This window comes from Perca fluviatilis, chromosome 1 (assembly GCF_010015445.1).
Source record: "Perca fluviatilis chromosome 1, GENO_Pfluv_1.0, whole genome shotgun sequence".
NCBI classification, from domain to species: Eukaryota; Metazoa; Chordata; class Actinopteri; order Perciformes; family Percidae; genus Perca; species Perca fluviatilis.
Window position 1 is genome coordinate 12,175,080 of NC_053112.1, and position 21,244 is coordinate 12,196,323.

Below are 21,244 nucleotides of genomic sequence, written 5' to 3' on the forward strand. Positions count from 1 at the left end.
ATATTAAATAATTCATGAGAGTACAACAAATGCAATACTTACACTAACACACAATATAAGGTACAGCTGAAACACTTATTTCATATATTACAGTCTACACATTACAATAAAATCAAAATAGACACTTATGAAACTGAGGTGATTATCTTTGGAGCAAAAGATGAACGATTTAAAAAGTCAGCGCTCATTTCAAACAACAATGTTCAAAACAACAGACAAAACCAGAAATCTTGGTGTAATTATGGACTCTGACCTACATTTTAACAGCCACGTTAAGACAGTAACAAAGTCTGCCTACTATCACCTTAAAAATATATCAAGGGTTAAAGGACTTATGTGTCTACAGGATTTAGAAAAACTTGTCCATGCTTTTATCTTCAGTAGACTTGACTACTGTAACGGTGTCTTTACAGGTCTCTAATCAAAAAATCAATCAGACAGCTGCAGCTGATTCAGAACACTGCTGCTCGAGTCCTCACTAAGACAAAGAAAGTGGATCACGTCACTCCAGTTCTGAACCCTTTACACTGGCTTCCAGTGCCTCAAAGAACTGATTTTAAAGTACTTCTACTGGTTTATTAATTACTAAACGGTTTAGGGCCAAAATAGATTTCGGATCTGCTTGTAAACTATCAACCAGCCGGACCTCTCAGATCATCTGGGACAGGCCTGCTTGCTGTCCCCAGAATCAGAACCAAAAAGCGGGAAGCAGTGTTCAGTTTTTATGCTCCACATATCTGGAACAAACGTCCAGGTGACTGGAAGTCAGCAACAACTCTCAGCTCTTTTAAATCAAGGCTGAATACCTCTCTTTTTGACGTTGCCTATTTTTAATTCATTGTACTGTGCTGTGAATTTTATGCCTGTATTCTGATTCATATCTGTTTTTAATTTTGTAAATTGCCTTGCCTTGCGTTGCCTTGCCTTGCCTTGCCTTGCCTTGCCTTGCCTTATTGCACTGTGCTATAAGTGTAGTAAGTGAAATCATTGGTCTGATTAGAACGAGTTTTCTGCATTTTAAGGCAGATTCTATGTCACTATAAAGTACGAGAAACTTTCCAACAAGAAACAAAAAATGAATTCCCCTAAATGCTTGAAAAAATATCTGTATTTACAAAATGAAGCATTAGCAACACTCCTCTAATGACACATAACCGGAACAGTAGCATATTATGTAGAACTCTTTTCATGCAGGAAATATTGATCCACTGGACAGACGTTGAGAGGGCATGCAGACAGTAGACCTCCCGGGACATCACTTGCTTAATTTATCTTCCTAATCCAAGAAACTAAATCTTGTGGAGCAGGCAACCAAAAATCCACTTCTTATGGCACAAGATGTATCCACACATTCTTTGTGGCTCGTTTTCACCCTTTGACACTGTTTAGTTTAGTCTGTAAAAAGAGAAGTGGAAAGAGAAGTCCCTCCTATAGCCTAAACGACCACTGTCAGTGTCTAGCTTCCGTTGTCTTCGCTCAGTCATGTTGCGCGGTGTTTAACACAACTTAAAGGGAGGCTGAATCCCGCTGTGGGGCAGTACTATAAACGTCCATGGGGAGCACTGGAGAGCTCAGTCCTGAGGAGCTTGGTTAATCACCTTCTTCTTACGGACTGAGACCAGGTCGTAGAACGGATCCTTGGTAATACTCGCTCTGTTTGAAGTAAACAAGATCGTCATTATAAAGAGGCTAATGCAGCAGTATTTTAAGTGTGTGTGTGTTTGGGGGGGGGTACTATCTTCTTGAGGACCAATTTCAGTTTTAAACCATTGTAGTGAGGACATTTCTGCATTGTGAGGACATGTTGGCCGGTCCTTGCTACAAAAACCAATATGTAGGTTGATCTAGTGGAGAGTTCCACTTAAAGGTTGTATGTAATGTGTGTTTCGGAAAAGGAAACAAACAAACAGGACTATGGGAATTTGCATGTGGATGTTTGCATGTTACACAATGTATTCTGAAGTGTCCGGTTATGTCCATGCTGCTGTTTGTGTGGACGTTTGCGAAACCAGCTGTGTTTGTGTGTGTGTGTGTGTGTGTGGTGTGTGTGGGCTTGTAATGCTATCTTCTACTCAATATGTAGGTTGATCTAGTGGAGAGTGTGACTTTAAGGTTAGATGTGTGTGTGTGTCTATCTGTGTGTGTGTCTATCTGTGTGTGTGTGTGTGTGTGTCTATCTCTGTGTGTGTCTATCTGTGTGTGTGTGTGTGTGCGTGCGTGCGTGCGTGGGTCTGACCTGATGGCTTCGATCCAGGAGTCTCTCTCCTCGGCGCTGGGAGCACAGATGGTGTAGGACTGGTGCTTCCCCTCCACCACTCTGCCGTCTGTCTCTGTTTTACACGCTTTGATCTTCTGCCCTCGACTGTTGGGGTTGTACAGCTCCAGACAGTACTGCACGACACCAAAACCACGTGATAATCTACTCATCTATACATCTAAAATCTCTTGACCTATCTTGAGTGTTGACATCTACAGAACACTCTCTATTCAATACAATACAATTGGCTTTTAAACATGTCCGTGTTGAAAGAAAAACCCAGCTGACAATATCTTACCGGTTTGCGAGGATATGGCACTTCTTTCACACAAAGGTTCTCTAGAGGGATGATGCCTCTGGGCTCTTTATCCTGCAGACAGGGTCAAAAGAGATGGAGTGATTGATCAGGAGGGCAAGAAGGAAACGCTGAGAGTAAAAATGTCATCGGTGTCTCAAAAAGAAGGGAAGCAGAAGAGATAGAGAATTCTATATTGTAACAACTTGTGACATTTTTATCGACGCTAAAATCAATTTTCGATAGTCACTTAAAAGACTTTCAGCTATATTATATGTTGAGGCGATTTAAAATCAATATATTGAATGGGTACGAGAAGGAGTCCAAGTGATTGTATTGTGTACTGACTATATTGTTCTTGGGTTTATATATTATGTCTAGTTTGGATGTGTTGTTATTCGGTTTGGTTAAACTGACAGATGAAACATGGACACCGGTAGGGGTAAGGATGTATGTGTGTATGCATTTGTATATGTAAGTGTAAGTATGTATATATGCATTCATGTATGTATGTATGTATGTATGTGTATAGACTGTATACATGTATAAATAGGTTAGGAACATAGACTGTTAATATTAATGGACAACGCATCCGGTTTGGCGAAGTGCTGCAAATGCGGAAGTGCCTTAAACCTGTATTCTATCTGAATTCCAGCAGGGGGCGACACGTGCAGTTGCAAAAGGAGGTCGGTTTCTGTAGAAGTCTATGAGAAAGTGACCCACTTCTCACTTGATTTATTACCTCAGTAAACATCTTCATAATGAGTTTATGGTCTCAATCGCTAGTTTTAAGTCTTCTGCAACACAGAATGATGTTCATGTTTGGAATTATGGTCTTGTTGATTTTAAAATCGGCGATAAAGCGGGGGGGGGTGTTTTAGGGTGTGGCTATGATGTGATTGCCAGTGAAAGTGTGTAACGTAACGTAGAGTGTAAGCAGCTCCTCCCTCACTCCTCCCTCACTCCTCCCTCTCGTCTAAAATCGTCACATCCGCAACCAGGATGGCTGCGCCCGTAACGGCAAATTCAGCGACAGGTAGCAGATCTCCACAAACCGATGGGTGACGTCACACATGCTCTGTCCATTAATATGCAGTCTATGGTTAGGAATTGAAATCTTTTTTTAACTAAAGTACAAAAATAGGAAAAAGGGGGGGGAGGACCAGAAAAGTTTTCTTTAACTTCTTCCTACTCCTTTTTGAACATGGAAGTTCTTGATTGAATAATTTACAATCATTTTGAAAGATATGTTTGCTGAGGATTTTGTTTTTGTTGGTCTTCTGGCCTGTACTGAAATGTACATATTCTTATTGATTGTTTTATTTTTATTTTTTAAAACGTGTTCAAAATGAAACTAAATAAACTGGCTAACTAAAAGGAGCAGTGTGGGAGGCTTACAGTGGTGAACTCAAAGTAGTAGAGGCAGTTGTCAGTCAGGATGAACCATCGCCTCTTCCACGTCTTAACTCGACCTCCTGAAATACAAAAGAGGCCAACAGTTGTCAGCGGAAACAGACAAGCATTCAAATGAGCTGACCAAAAAAAAAACAAAAAAAAATCTGTTTGAAGTTAAACTTCTGCATAACTTTACACTGACGTTATGTGGTTTGAAAGGGTTATACTCCATTATTGGGTCATTTTCTGACTGCTTCCTCTGTACTTTCCTGTTTTTAACCTTATGTAGCAGCGTAGTTAGATGTGATGTAGCACAGGAGCGTCGAGCACACTTTAACCCCTTCTTCTTAGTTTAGGGATTTTGCTGTTAAAAATCTGTTTAACATGGACAATTATTCATAAGACTATTGTGGAGAGTTGTTTTACCAAGTTTAAGGAGCCAGCCTTCTCTGTCAGGGTTGAAGAAGGTGTGAGTCAGATCATTCCCATCATCCTCTGGGATTTTAAAAGGCTCGTTGCGAATGCTCTCGTACAGTTTCTGGGTAGAGTTGAATAAGAAAAAAAAATAAAAAATAAAAACATCAGAAATTTGCTAGCATTTAACTAATGTCTTAAACCAACCACTAAACATAAATTGTGGGCAAAAGCCTAAACGCCAATCAGATGAATTAAATGCATAAATTAGATGCTAAAGTCTAAAGTTTTAGACTTTAGGATCTAATTTATCCCAATTGTTTGGACCGTTTAGACTCTAAACGGTCCAAACAATTGGGATACAAATTGCCAACTAAAACTAAAACATCCCCTCACTCGAACAGAGACACCAAAACACAAATATGTCTGTGTGTGATTTCACTTATGAGAGACACTGAAGCAGCATTTTTGTTTTCCCGTGAGAGTTGGACACTGTTGTGTTCACACATCTTTAATCTGACACCAGCCCACAGTCTGGGACACTGTTAAATGCCATAAGGTGGGACCAACCTGCAGGAGGAAACGTGTGAGTTTCTGTTTCAGATGATGTGGTGATTGGGAGATAGTGGTATTATGTTTCAAGCAGATACTTCCCTGCATGGTTTTACAAAGTGTAGCAACATCCATTTAAAAGAAGAGCCAATGTTACTATTTTTAACTTAATTTTCACTTATATTGTTGGTCTTTGACATGTTTGACAGTATATTCTCTTTTTGTGGTCCCTTCTCCTTTCTATCTAGTAAGAGATCCCTTAATGCCCAGTATGAACAGGATCTGAACTAGACTGGACTAGAAACATTGTGAACTTATCCTTTAAAATACAGTGGACCATGTATCATATATTGTTATATTGAGTTAATAATCAAATGCTAAAATAAAAATAAAAAAATTGCCAATTTTCTTCCAGAAACGGAATTTCCAGCTGGTTTAGAAGTTGGGTTATTACTTCCTGGTGTCTGGTTTTAGACAGTGTGATTGGTTCTCACCGAAAGCAGGTCTTCCGGTAGATCCTCCCCGTTGTTGATGCCTCTGTTCATGGAGAAGAAACGCTCCAGAGTGGTCTTGTCCTTCACATTGGGGTTGTGGAGGCTGGTGTTGAGCATGATGATGGCAAATGACAGGATGTAGCATGTGTCTGGTGTTAGAGAGGAAGATGCACACACACACACATACACAAAGAGTAAGACACAGCAACAAAATGTCCATCACGTAGATTCCAAATCATGTAGTCCACCCGTAAATATAGAGTAAGTGAAGAAGACTTCAACTTTCAACTTTATTTTGTCCCCAGAGGGCAATTGGTTTTACAGCAGAAAGGCATAAACACAAATGCACAAAAAAACCCAAAGAAAACAGAAATACAGTACAGAAGGAGATAGGGTAGGTGTCCTGAATACCAGTGGGCTAGAAGACCAACACACACACACACACACACACACACACACACACACACACACACACACACACACAGACAAGGGTGATTTCACAAAAAGTCCACACGAATAGGACCATGTACACAACCGGACACCTCAGAATACATTGTGTAACATGCAAACATCCACATGCAAATTCCCATAGTCCACTATTATGTCTAACCTTACAGTGTGACCCTGCACTAGATCAACCTACATATTGTTTTTTGTAGCGAGGACCGGCCAAAATGTCCTCACAATGCAGAAATGTCCTCGCTACAATTGTTAATAACGGGAAATTGGTCCTCAAGAAGATAGCATTACAAGCCCACACACACACACACACACACACACACACACACACACACACACACACACACACACACACACACAGACACAGAGTCCAGACACACAGAGTCCAGACAGGAAGTGGACAGATGTATATTTAAGCTCACCGGTCGACTGGAAGACATGAGTGTTGCAGTCACAGTAGCGCGTGGCAAAGGCCTCCATCATGCGGTCGATCTTCTGGGCTTCACCAGGCAGACGGAAACTCCACAGGAACTGTCTGTCACACACACACACACACACACCAACAACAACATAAACTCCCAGTATGTAATGCATACATTACAATACTTGTAATCCTTAGCCACAGCCACGGTAGCAGCTCTGAGAGGCCGTCCTTCGCCAGGAAAACTTTGGATTCTACATTTCCATAATGCAACCACTAGTATCGTTTTAATTTCACTCTTCTTGCCTGGTACATTTCCTCCACATCCCCTTTTTGTGATGCAGGCCTTTTTTTGTAAATGTGTAGCCACAAATTCATAGCCACAATAATCTGAATGACATCACTATGACATCATCAGGGTCAACTGTTGGCTGTGGCTGAGTAAGTTATCCCAATGACTGCCTACTGTCTGACTACTTTTTGACGCAGGCGGCAGAATGTCACTTTCCACTGATGTCTATTCTAACAGAAGCCCCTCTCATACTCTATGGGGGAACTCACTGTGGCTATGTGGCTGCTGAACCGCATGTAACCGACTGTAATCTGCATTATGTAATCATGTAAAAAAACAGTGGTAAAATTGTTATTCTGATAGTAGTTACGCTCAAAGCTATAGTGCGTAGTTTCTGTCGACCCCGTGAGGAATTCTAAGTAATGACAACAAAACTGTTGGCGCGTCCACACGATACAAGCCTTAGGTGATCGCGCTTAGCTGAATGTAACGGACGTTTATTAATATCAAAAAGTTACGCACTAAAGCTTGTGATTATCTGAAGACTTTTAAGTTATATTATTTTTTTTTCACTTTGTAATATTTCAAAGTCAAAGATAAGTTCAGGAACACCAAGAAAGTTAAGTTAAAGTTGGATTTAAAGATGGTGTGCACAATAAAAACATCACTGTCATAATTTAGTGAAAAAAGATTATATGTTGGATTTTTTGGCCTTTACAGTTTTTTACAATCACTTTGCTACTAATTTCAGAACCTTGATGTCATTTTTCAAAACTCAAGACACAAAACTCAAAACGGTCATCACTTGTAACACAGGCTATCCAGTGTTCAACACATTGCGTTGTGCATTCATATCTTTAAAGAAATCTTGCACTTGCACAGTCACTGGTTCAAAAAACTAATTTATGGTGAAATACCATTGAAACGTTACTTTAGATCACCCACACACAAGCTACCCATAGTTTCACTGTATCATCGTTCGTACAATCATTAAATATTGTAGTACAAAATAAGTGATACATGTTACATTATGGTACTACTTATAAATATATCCCTGTAAAAGTACTGCAGTAGTAGAGAGAATACTACAGACCAATGTGGTACGAGTATATATATATATATATATATATATATATATATATATATATATATATATATATATATATACATACATCTATCATCATCATCATCATCATATTCTTTATTCAGGACATACAAAAAAACGGTCCATAGCACAATACAAAACATGTCATAGTGATGTCTGCAAAAGGCAGACAAGTATATATATATATATATTTATTTATTTACTGTATTTACCCTTAATTTACAGTATCCAGGTAAGTTGATTGAGAACAAATTCTCATTTGCAACGACGACCTGTCACATTCACACAGTTCATACCTGGAAGCTGCCTGGTACAACCCCAGTCTGATCTGCTGGCCACTGAGCAGTATATATATATATATATATATATATATATATATATATATATATATATATATATATATATATATATATATATATATACACATACAGTACTTTATATATAAAATATATATAAATTATATATCTCAATCATCAGTAACAAGTTGGCAGAATTGGACCAGCAATTCCAAGGGCCTGCATGCATAATACAGTGCAGTACTGTCAATACAGTAAATAGTCTTAAAGGTGGTACATGGGAGCATAGAAACAGTGTCTGATAAACAGTAATACATTACAGTAAAGAAGGATGATGAAATATTATTATGTAATATATTATTATCTTGAAACTTTCATGATCTAAACATGGATTATTGTTTGTCTGTTTCCATACAACTATGCATTAAGAGTAATGCAACAGTTACTTATCATTTTGAGTAGTAGTATGAATTGATAGATGATTGTAATGAAATGAATATAATGTGTGAATTGCTTTTGAAATAGTAGTACTTTGATGTTAAGTTGTGTCATATTGAACAGGTGATCTTTGTTAAATGAACAAATGAGCTTAGGTTTATGTTTATTGTATCCAAGCAATTGAAAAAAGTATTAGAGTTTTGAAAAATGTGCATTTTGATTATTGGTTGTGAGTTTTGTGTCTAGAGTTTTGAAAAATCACGTCAAGGTTCTGAAATTAGTGCCAAAGTGATTGTAAAAAACTGTATTTGAGAGGACAGATGAAGACAGGAAAGTGGGGAGAGAGAGAAAATGCCGTGGGTCAGAACCGAACCTGGGCCGCTGCGGTAAGGGCTGAGGCCCAGCACATGGGGCGCACGCTCCATGGTGAGCCACCAGGGCACTCCAGAACTGCGGCAATTCTAAATGTATTCATTAATAATTGCTCAACAATTTTTAGTCCAAAATAAATCTAAGTGATTCCTAATTTTAGTAACTGTAAGTAGGCCTGCAGTATTTATATATTGCCATTGTCTTGATTATTTCTCAAGCTATTATCAATCACTTCTTTTCTCTTTGTCTCTTTTATTTGTCATCTTTCATGGATATAAACAAGGCACCTTAACCTCCTATATTATTAAACTTATTCTGTTGATGCCATTGCTCTCATTGTAAGTGAATCTTGATAAGAGCTATACATGCATGTGTGATGATGAGTGTAGGTAATGGATGAGACAGAAGTGAAGATAGAAGGGAGCAGACCTGAGGGCCTGGACCAGGTTGAGGTCGGAGAACTCGTGCAGCTCCACGAAGGCCTTCAGGGTCTGGAGGTGGAGCTCCTCCCTGTGGGACACATCATGGTAAGAGGAAGACACATGAAACCAGAGGAAGGTTTTCACTTTTTCTGTTGGAACCTGCTCTCAAATCTCTTTCTCTCCTCCTCCTGCTGTATGCTTTTTCTTTTATTTTTTCTAAATTTTCCTTTTAACCATTGTGTTGTCTTCACCCTCGTCCATGAATTTGTCATTCCGGGTCAAAATTTAATAAAATGTGCTTCGTTTGGAACTTTTTGACGCTTTTTTTATGCTTTTACTGCTTTTTTAAACGTTTTTATCCCTCTTTTCAACACTTTTATTTATTCATGGGCAATAAACCTAATAAAAGGACATTATACCTAATTTTTTAGTTTGAAAAAAAGCAGATATTATGAATTATTTTGACTAATACAATAGTGAAGATCAGAGGATGTTGAGTGAATCACAGACTGGGTAATGTCAAAGTTTGGTCGGGATGCTGTTTTGAAACCATGACATTTTTTTTTTCAAAAGCCATTAAATTAAATAAAACAACCAAAATTCAATGGAAGTAATCAATCATTTTACTTGTGAATGACATGGATGCATAAATGTATATGTTGTATGGGTTCCATACAACGTACATGCATGCATCCAAGTTATTTTGGGGCAATTTGATTATAAGAAACCTATATTATTATATTTCTGATATAAAAACTTTGAAAACGGGTCAAATTTGACCCGAGGACAACACAAGTGTTAAAGAAAACATTCGCACATCCAAACAATTCCTCTGTGCAGGTGCACAGGACAAAAACAAGGACTTCAAGAAAGAGAAAATCCTTCATACTGCCTCCTGCTGCAGCATCACCATTTATTAAAGAAAACTAACATTTTTGTCCCTCTGGACCTTCGTCAAGAGTATTTTAATCATGAACACAACAATGGTCTTAAATATGTTCTTCACCTTCTATTCTGTGTCCCCAGGTGTGGGATAATTGACAATCAGTTGTCAATGGGAGTGTCTCTCAGTGAACTCACATGTCATTTGTGCACACATTTCTTTACATTTTTCCTTCCAAGATTCCCCTCTTTACCCATCTCTCATGGCTGCTAACTACCTGATACTCATTTTCTCTCTTCCTTCTACCTTTTCTGTATCAAATCCTCAATTTCCTCCTCATCCCTTTCCTCCCCTTCCTACTGGGGCTGGGCGATATGGAGGAAATCAGATATCACAATATTCTTGACCGAATACCTCAATGTCGATATTGCGGCTTGACAATTGGTGCTTTAACATATTTTCACAATTTAAATAAATAATCATCTGTAATGTGGATATAATGACTAAGTGGGTAAAGGCAGATAATACAAGAGCTAGAACAGTCATGGTCAGTTCAGAAAATGACTTCACTTTACTGTAATGTAGCCTTTAATACCAGGAACATATGACGATATTACGATATCCAAAATCTAAGACCATATCTAGTCTCATATTACAATATCAATATAATATTGATATATTGCCCAGCCCTTCTTCCTACTCTTTATTAACCTAATCATTTCCATACCTCTTTACCCCCTTGTCTTCCAACCTCCTGCTCTGTTCCCTACTGTCTGTCCACTCTTTCCTCCTCCACCGCCTCCTCCCTCCTCACCTTTCTCCAAGGAATTCTCCAATGGCTGTCTTGTTGAGTCCCTCCTCTTTGTAGAGGAACTCAGCGATGGATTGAGCACTTCTTTCCAGCAGCTTATTCTCTACCAGGTAATTGATGCCCTGCACACACACACACACAAATGCACAAACACACGCCACACAACACGCATGCATGCATGCATGCACACGCACACACACACATAATACATGCACACAAACGCACAAACACACGCGCACACACACAAATAATACATGCACACAAACGCACAAACACGCACACACACAAATAATACATGCACACACACAAATAATACATGCACAGACACAGACACACAGACACACACGCATGCACACACACACACACACACGCACACACACACAAACGCACACACACAGACATAATACACGCACACAAACACACAAACACGCACAAACACGTAATACATGCACACACACACACAGACACAGACACACACACACACACACACACAGACACACACACACACAAAGTAGACTTTACTGGAGGTACAGTTCACGTTTGTACTTCCACATTATTTTCTGTTTACGATTTCTTTTATTGTACAGACGGCTAAACTTGCACAGCTAAGTTGCGCTTTTAGTTTATGACATAGTGCTTTAAACGCATCCATTAAACCATGCACACACACACACACACACACACACACTGCCCACTGGGCTGTGGTTAAATGTGTTAAGTTTCATAACGACCTCATCTCCGGTTGGTAAGAACGAGCGAGCTCGCAGCTTCTGTAATCCTGATTCCTCAAAACTAATTTCTCTTCCTCTTTCTCCTCCATCACTCGGTTTGGAGAGGAAAAGGGATATTCAAAAAATGTATTTGCAATGGAAATAATGATCTCTAAAAGCAGAAACCTCTAGCGCAGCATTGATGGTGCCAACATAGGCAAAAATAACACATCTTCAACAAAAATGACATGAGAGTTCTAAATGCTGGAATTGCTGTCGGCTATGTTCATGGTGTGTGACAATAAGATTCTTTCCCAAACTTAAAAGACCCAAATTATTGAAAAGAAAACTAAACTTAAAAACAAAGCATACAGAGCACAGAAGCTGACGTGAAAGTTTAGAATGTGTAGACTGCAGGATATAGTTTTCTGTCAAACTCCTAAAAAACATCTTACCACATCTCTTTCACATATCCCAATTTCATGTTGGTTAGAAAGCATGTTATGTCCCTGCAATGGTCTAATCTGATGCTCCTGTTGTATGGTGATTTATTGTATTAGTCTGTGTTTAGTATTGTTTTGTCTGTATTTTCTTGTGAGTTGTTTGCATTTTAAGGTATGCATCAAGTTATTTTATTTAAAAAAAAAAGGGTCCATCTAGGGACATGCATTTCAAATGAGCTTAGGCTACAAATGCTGCGGTGTGTGGTATAGTAGTTCTATGCTACTTGTCCATATACACATGAACATAAATAATAATCTAAGAATCTGAATGTCATCTAAAGTCTTACAGTCAACAGAAGAAATTATAAAGGAAACAGAAAGAGGGCCTAAAGTTAACCTAAACTAAAGTCCATCTACAGTTCAGGTAACCTAAGATACTAACCACAGTTCAGAGTAGACCTATAATTCTGGTAAGCCAAATAATGTCAATGCTTTTTATTTGTTGTTCTAAACATCTGCGTGCACAACAGCAACAAGCTTGATGTGTCACAGAAACCTGAAACCACAGAAACTGTGCCGTGGACCTGCACCCTGTCAGACTCACAGTGTGGTTAGGTGAGAGGAAGTCCACACAAAGACAAGGCGAGAGCTTCTCGCTAAAGGGCTGTATTTGAGAAAAATGATCTCAGAGACACATGGTGACATGTGCAAGGTTCTTTTTTTAAACTGTTTAAGAAAAGCAAGATTTCTTATGAAGCATTTTGCTCCTTTCTCTTTAAGATTATATTTTGAAAGTGGGATTGACAGAAAAGAGGACACAGAGAGAGAGAGAGAGAGAGAGAGAGAGAGAGAGAGAGAGAGAGGGGACGACACACAGCAAAGGGCCGGATTTGAAAACTGGGCCGCTGAAGGACTCGGCATGCATACGGTGCACGATCTAGCCTACTGGGTGAGCTAGAGGCCGCCCCATAAGGTATCACTGCTAATCAAGATATTTTAGCTAAAACATGCTCCCTTTACTTTTGTCTCAAAAGACTACCCACAGACACTGTGCACACTCTTCTGAACTCACCTTTTTGGGGTCCATGTTGAATTTCTTCTTCCCATTTGCAGACAACTGTTTGCTCTTTTCTATGGTCTTGCTGCTGGAAAAGCAACATTGAAGAAAAAAAATCAAAAGTAGTAATGACTAACTGTAATCAAATAATGCTACATACACATTTAAATTTATTTTTTTTAACTTAAATTCTATGAGAAGCAGTCTTCTCTCTAAAGCCAATTATTTGTAAGCATAAGCCTCAAGATCACTGTTAACGCCATTTATAACCTACACTGTGCATTCAATTGCATCATCATTAGTAGCCATGCTAATTATTTATTTGGTTATTTAGTCATTTATCTTTGCTAAAATGTTAAAGTGCTCAAATGTTACTATGCGGTAGTACAGTATATAGCCACAGACACATAGTAAGCTTTCAGGAATAGTTCAACATTTAGGGAGATATGCTTTTTGAGAGTAAGGAAGAACATCAATACCAGTCAATATGAAGCCACAGGCAGTAGCTGTTTAGCTTAGCTTAGCAAACAGACTGTAAACAGTGCAAAGGTAGTGAAATCCACTTCCAGTGTAAGTGGGTGGGACTGTATTTTCTTTTTGCAGCAGATGTTTAGACAGGCACAAAATTAGACATTAAAGGGTAACTACCGTTTTTTCAACCTGGACCCTATTTTCCTATGTTTTAGTGTCTAAGTGACTGATGGGAACAACAATCTTTGACACTGGTCCAGTATTAAGCGCAATCGCTGCAGTCGGCAGCAGTGAAACAAGCTACAATGTAAGTTAATAGGGCTATTGTCAAGCTTGTGTTTACCTTCACAAAAGTGCTCGTTTTGCCACTGAAAGGCTCAGATTAACATTCTAAGTGTCTGACAACATTATGAAAATGATCCCTTCAGAGATAGACGTTAAAACCTCTTTAAGACCTTTCTGTTTAACCAGAAACAGCTCTGAAGTCGTTAGCGCTAAACCCACCAGACTCCATTTAAAAAAGCAATATAATAAGTAGAGCCAACATATTTTCACATGTAAATCGGTAGAACTCTGTGTTTATTTCAACCAAAACTAGAGTTGTGATGGTTGGAAAAGTGAAAAGATGACCCAAAACGACTTTTCATAGTTTTATTTTGTTTCTGTCGACTCTGAATGAAGTGTATTTTATGATGCTAAAATTACTGTTTATTTACATGGAGTCTGGTGGGTTTAGTGAACTCAATTTTGTTTAAAAGAAGGCTCTTACTCTTTAACAGAAAGGTCGACCTCCTTAGAAATCCTTTCCATAATGCTGTCAGACACTTAGAATATTAATAATATTAATCTGAGCCTTTCAGCGGCAAAACGAGCAGTTTTAACCCTTAAATTAAAAAAACAACTTAAATGTACAGTAAACTAATGGACTACTAGGTTTCAAGAAAGAGGTGGTTTGATTTTATATGACAGGCAGAAAGGTGGTATTGTTGAAAAGTGTGAGATGTACTTTATTGGATGGAGTTTTTAGTTAAATTCACTATGCAGCATGAGGACACTATTGTTTCCTGAAAGCAAATGCCCATTCTAATTGGATCAGTACAACAAATGCTATTTTGAAAATTGGATTTACTTTAATTATTTCTTTAAAATCCTCTTTGAGGAAATAGGAGCATTAAGTGGGAGTTGTCAAAAGAGTTCTGTAAAAGGTGGGTGTGGGGATTTCCCCCCAGCAAAACTCACTTTTCCTCTGACGACTCAAAGCTGAGTATATCTGCCATGACGTTGTCTATCTCCATCTTTAACTTCTGCACAGAATGAAAGAATACAGTACATCTTCAATATTGGTTTAGTCAATATTAAGAGCAGGAGTCATTTTTGCCAGCAAATTTTAAATTAAAGCTATAGTGCGTAGTTTCTGTCGCCCCCATGAAGGATTCTAAGTAATGACAACAAAACTGTTGGCGCGTCCACATGATACAAGCCTTCTGTGATCGCGCCACTGTAGAAAGAGGCACAATACAGCGCTGCGCCATCAGTGTCTGAGTTACTAAAAACAATATGTTAACTGAAATCACTTAAATGCTACATTTCAAATGTTTACAATCAGTAGATTCATGCATTATTTTAGTGTTTAGTCATTTTAGGAAGTATGCATGACTGATATTATTTAAAAATCTCATGTACCCACTAAAGTACTCCAAAGTCCCCCTAGGAGTATGCATATCCCAATTTGAGAAACCCTATTTTAGGGTTACAATATGCGCGTGTACGTACCTGGATATCATCCAGAAGGGTTTCCTTATACGTCCTAATGCTTTCAATCTCCATCTTCTCATCCGCTGTAAAATCTGAGGAAACTGTACAGTAATTGGGACAAAAAAACGTCAAACAGATTCTCAGGAATGCAGATTATGTTCTTCGTAATCAGCCCTCACAACTTTCAACACATGAGGATAGTCATGTAAAATAAAGACGTAATAAACACTGATGGCTCAATCATCTATTTTAGTCATCTATTTAATCATCTTGCGGAATTGTGGAAACACGCAAGATCTGTCATTTCATTTGATTATATTATAAATCTACACACAGCATCTGCATATTGTACAAACATTCAAAGATAGCCACAGCATGAGGAAGAGAGGTTTCTCTGGAAGATATGAGAGACAGGTGGTGTGGTTTTTCTCTGCCGCCGCAAAATATAACCATGAATACATTTCTTGAAAAACACAAGGCAAAGGCATGCAAATAAATGGAAACATATTCAAACACAGCTAACAGGCTCTGTGGTCGAACTCTTTGTCATATTTCCTCTCTGCCAACCACCATCCACCCCGCTCCCACATAAGAGTTGCTCAATGGCATACAGAAGTGATGTATGAATCATGAAAAATCTGACACAGTCATATTGGATAAGAAATGGTTTTCATTTAGGTGTTGTGGTTGGTTACAAAACTATACTTGCAGGTTGCTATGTAACAAATAATATGTCCATCAAGAGCCATATGTGAGCGACAAATTACACTTCCCAGGTTCTATATCATCAATTCAATTTTGTTATTGCATCGTCTGGTGTACCAGAGTTCTCTCTGCCTGATTATTGTTAGAGTGTTTGGCCATTTTCACACATTCAACCCATTACATTGCTGGGTTCAATTATCCAGGTAACCTATGATTTAAGTAAGAATGACAGAAAACAAGAGTGAGAGTCTACAGCCACGCCATCTGTGTATGTGTGAGTCTAAAGGCCGTTTTATGGTTCTGTGCAGGCTCCACGCAGAGCTTTCGCCTTAGCCAACGTAAGTGGCCTAGTGTTTTATACTTGTGCGCTGGTGTGTGCGTCAAGCCAGCATGTGTGTGTCGTAGAGTGTGGAAGTGAGAGAGTGACGGCGATTAGCTTCAGAGCGAGTACCGACTCTAAAGTCATAGTGAGAGAAACAAAGTGTCTCCCCTGTGCTTTCTGACCACGGTGAGACCTTTAGCAGGGAAAGTTAACCCTCTCCTTTATTTCATGTTGTTTACGGAGAAGGAGAACCAGGAAATGAGTGGGGGGAAATGCATCGCTACCACGCCACGGCTGAGCGGCGTGCGTCGCTGCGACGTGTAGTTACATTTTTCGAGAGGTCCGGCGTAGATGCAGAGGGTTCTTCGGCGACGGTACACTGTCGATTCGACGCAGAAGCATAAAACGGCCTTAAGTTCACATAGCCTCATTTAATGTATATTCTATATTTAATTTATTTTATGCCTTTGTTGTTTATGTAGCCAACCTTATGCTTTTTTATTATTCAGTGTTTACTTGTGTTCAATTTGTTGTTTGTTTAGGACTCTTGTAATTGTAATTGCTCATTGTATATTTTTTTACTTTTCTGAGTGAGATTCCTTCTATAAGCCCCTAGGGGTTTTCTTAACCTCACCTGCACATTCTTTATTTTATATTATTTTCTTGTCTTGTGTTTCTGTTATCTTGATTTTATTGTGCAAAAGAAACAAATTCAAATTCAAAAATTCAAATTCATCGGCATTGGGAGGCTCCACAGTAATGCTTTGAGCCATATGCAATGGTTAATGCTAATGTTCACCATTTTTACCGTGTTAGTTGGGTCTGTTAGCATGCTAACATTAGCTAATAGCACTAAATGCAAAGTACAGCTGAAGGTGATAGGAATGTGAGTAGTTTTGCAGGTATTTGGTCATTATTGGTAGAACATTTTAAAATGTTGACCTGATGAAGGCACTAGATGAAAAGTTAAGGGATCACGTTTTTTACAATTCATTGTGAGGGTGACATAATACATTTTCCAATGACAATGTATCTAGTAGTTGTTGAGACATTTCACTCCAAACCATACATGTCAGCCTCATGGTTGTACAGGAGGACAAGGAAAGGGTTTAACCAAAGTTAATAGGATTCATCTACATGTCACCATGGGTATCTGTACCAAATGCTGTGCCAATCTGTCAAGTATGATGTTGCGATATTTCAAAAGAGAAGTGGTGCAATAGGAAAAAAGTCAAGGGATCGCAAAAAAACATTAGGATTCATCCTCTGGGCACCATGCATATCTGCAAAATATTCATAGCAATTCAGCCTATTGTTGTTGAGATCATCATCATCTTTTGTATGAGATTGTCTTACTTTGTTCTTTGTTCTGGACTGTGAATTGAAAGAACATTGATGTATACTGTACAGTATGTCTCTTGCTGTATGCTGATCATGGTGTTCAAGATAGTACTTTTCTCTGGAAACTTGGTTTGTATTTTTGTAAAAGTATCTGTCCCTTCTAATGCACAGATTCTTTCCAAATGTGATATACATTAACCATGTTGAATCTTAATTGGCTTATTAAAAACCATGAATATAAGAATGTCATATGTGGCTGGTTTACGCTGTTGCTGCATTTATTCCTACTGGAACAGAGGAGTTAAGAAACATTTTGCAAGGTAGCAAATTCCATTATCATAACTTTCATCTCACTAATTTCTTACAAAGATAATCGGCTGCAGCTTTTGTCTGTGGGGAAAAAAAGCTTTAGGCAAAGTTAGAGGGCCGATTTGAATGTCAGCATGCAGAGAGCAAGTTCCCAGAAGAGAAAAACAGAAGCAATATAAATGTCTCTCATTAGAAGATTTCACAGATTAACGCAGCAGAGTGCTTTTGGTAGGCCACCAGTGGAACTAGACCTCAGTAGGGCAGATGGGGGAGAGTAGCATTTGTTTCACACAGTTAGAGACATCAACGTGGAATAAAAAGATTGCATCCTCTGTGAGAAACAATCCTTGTAGAATTATAAAGTGAACAAAAAGGTAACACTTCCTGTAGAGATCTGTGAGCTGTTTAGTGTTGATGTCCTGACCACAGGACTTCCATATCCCCACCCTTCCTCTTACATATCTTGTGCATCAACTCTGACAGGCATACGTTTTGAACTCTTCATTTACATCTTTAAGATTTGGGCTTTTATCTGAAAACTAGCTGTGGACATATGCTTGACACGGCAACTTTAATGGTGGATTGTTTAGATGTCTAACTAAAGATAACAACTTCTGTTTATTATATTATTATCAGTGTTGCGCAGTCCTGTGTGTTCGGAGTATGACAGCCTCTTCCCTATTTCAGCTGAGAGTGAGACCCACACTGTTCACCCATGTGCATCGTTTCCCCACAAGGTGCAGATTGTGATAAACAGTGTAATAAGAACAGTGTACCAATAATCTCAGTATTTAAAAAAAGTTGTTGCACAGTTTCACACCAGAAAGAACAAAATTCATTTAAATGTGTTTTACACGTTTTTTTAAATTTTTTTTTTATCTAAAATCTGACAGTGTGAGGAGATGGAAGTTGCAATACCAAACAGCTGGCATTGTTTAAGATAAACGTGTGACACTTTCTTGTCTTACTTTTTCTTCTACTTTGTGTCATAAACCCCAGTTTGTTAATAACCACAAATTAGAGCTTAAGTATTAAAAATACCAAGTTAATGTCATAATAGTTTTACTGATGCTGCTGCTCTTGTCTGGTCTTTTATCATCACAGATTATTTTTTATTCTTTTTATCTATCTATCTATCTATCTATCTATCTATCTATCTATCTATCTATCTATCTATCTATCTATCTATCTATCTATCTATCTATCTATCTATCTATCTAACATTGACAGGATAGTTAAATACCCAATCAGTCATCATATGTAGGAATAGATTAAAAGAAAATGTATTCAGGTAAATAGCATAACATAGTTGATAATGCCATGAAACACTGCCTTATGCCTCAATTTAAAATATTAAATAACATTTTTTTTTTAGAACACAAATTGAAAACGCAATTCCAGTACATGTTTTAAAGTCTTTGTGGATGTCTAAAATGAAATACAAACTGTGAGAACCAGCAATAAAAAGAGAGAAAGAGAGCAATACAGATCTTACCCATTTGGCAATCCGTCATTTATATCCAAGAGAAAAAAGCAAAAATTGGAAACGCCAAAACTGTTACATGCAGTCAAGTTGAGATATCAAGACAATAAGACTACCACATCACATGTGTGCATTAACACTTCAGTGTTCAAAGTAGATGTTCTCTTTTAACCCCACCTCTTCCCCATCCATCACAATGTCAGACAGAAAAAATGGTAAGAAGAATGTCTTTCAAAATAAAACCCTTTCTCAATGGATTAGTCCATGAAGTGAAGCAATCAAGTAGGGTCATTTAAAAAACCTTTTGGAGTGTATGACATTTAGAACACGGACAAAACCTGTGTTATCTGGGACTGACAATAAGATTTGAAATTAAACTGGAGTAGGCAGAGAAGGCAGCGTTCCACCATTAAAAAAAAACAACAATAATAACACAGCTTTGAAATTTGCTTTTGTGGCTTGTATATAACATTTTGTAGAACCGAGATTTCGAGAGCGGATGTGACAGAGAGTGTGTTGACATTTGGTTGGACAATGAATCTCGGTTGCAAAACTCAGTCCGGGTCAAGTGAGTTTTGAAAGCCAAGAATATCGTCACATGGTGAGGTAAGCGCTGAAGCACTGACGCGAGAGCCGTGACAGAAAAAAATCTTGGGTCATTTGGTGCTACATGAAAAAAGATTAGTTTTGTTTCAATTTATTATATTTCTACTGGAAATTAGACACTTTTATTTTGAAGATAAGATTGTCTTCCTTCTTCTCTTATTGTGGCGTACTAACTCAGGCTGCCTTGACACCTGACAACCTTTCTTTAAAGCAGAAGTCATGAGTGGTTGAGCGTGTGGTTTTTGCACGCAGCATCCCGTTCAAGTGTGACTGTTAAAAACATGGTTATTGATTTTGAAGTAGAACATCGACTAAATGCCTACAATATACAGACAACCTTATTAAAACGAACTTTAGAAATCTTACAATACATCGAGGACACACCATCCAAGTTATTAGGGTGATATTTACATAATACAGAAGGATCCAGGAAGCAAAGTCATCTTAATCAAGACATTATTATGACTGAAAAAAAGGATATTCTAAGAAAGATTGCAGTAAGGTGCAAATGTGAATTGGTCTAATAGTTCTTAAAAACCTCTTCTGCTGTAAATGCTCAGAGTTTTCGACATGATAAACATTCAGAAAAAATGATGCTGAAGTGCCATCTAGTGGTAACCAAGTGCTATCATAAGTAATGCTATTCCCAGTGTATGATCATGAGTGTGTGGAGAAGTGTTTGTTTATAATTGTAACTTATTTTCGATTTTCTATCACTTTACAAATTAAAATTAACCTTAAAGTACTTAATTAAATCTAAACTATTAATGTGTATGTTGTGTGTGTGTGTGTGTGTGTGTTCTCGTTTAACTATATTCGTGGGGTCCAAAAACCGGGAATACAGTATACTTGTGGGGTCCGGGCAGCTTTGTGGGGACAAAATGCTGGACCCCACAACTTTAAAGGGCTGTTTGAGGGTTAAGAGAGTTGGTTTTATGATTAGGGATAGAATTAGGTTATGGTTAGGGTGAGGGTTAGGGTTAGGGTTAGGGGATTAGTTGTGATGGTTAAGGTTAGGGTAAGGGGCTAGGGAATGCATTATTTCAATAACGGGTCCCCACAAAGAAGTGAAATGCAATATTATGTGTGTGTGTGTGTGTGCGCGTGTGTGTGCGTGCGTGTGTGCATGTATGATT

The 21,244-nt window shown here is 38.2% G+C and overlaps 1 protein-coding gene across 2 annotated transcripts; it reads right to left on the reverse strand.

Moving 5' to 3' along the window:
- Positions 1-449: 449 nt before the first annotated feature.
- Positions 450-19,656, reverse strand: cyth4b (cytohesin 4b). 2 transcript variants are annotated; one of them, XM_039814083.1, is made up of 13 exons: positions 19,515-19,656; positions 15,361-15,443; positions 14,827-14,891; positions 13,132-13,201; positions 10,910-11,028; positions 9,220-9,300; positions 6,289-6,401; positions 5,408-5,556; positions 4,374-4,485; positions 3,951-4,027; positions 2,556-2,627; positions 2,237-2,391; positions 450-1,653 (listed from the first exon to the last, which is right to left on the reverse strand). In XM_039814083.1, the coding sequence occupies exons 1-13, from the start codon at positions 19,531-19,533 to the stop codon at positions 1,572-1,574; spliced, it is 1,197 nt and encodes a 398-aa protein (XP_039670017.1). In that variant the 5' UTR covers positions 19,534-19,656; the 3' UTR covers positions 450-1,571. The 2 variants fall into 2 exon arrangements, with proteins under 2 accessions (XP_039670017.1, XP_039670006.1); XM_039814072.1 differs by having other exon boundaries at positions 13,132-13,204.
- Between the last annotated feature and the right edge of the window lie 1,588 nt (positions 19,657-21,244).

Coding starts and splice junctions, on each gene's coding strand:
- cyth4b (XM_039814072.1), bottom strand. Junction 14,892..15,360: donor CCCTTCTGGATGATATCCAG/GTACGTACACGC, acceptor CATTCTGTGCAG/AAGTTAAAGATGGAGATAGA. Junction 13,205..14,826: donor TTTGAGTCGTCAGAGGAAAA/GTGAGTTTTGCT, acceptor TTGCTTTTCCAG/CAGCAAGACCATAGAAAAGA.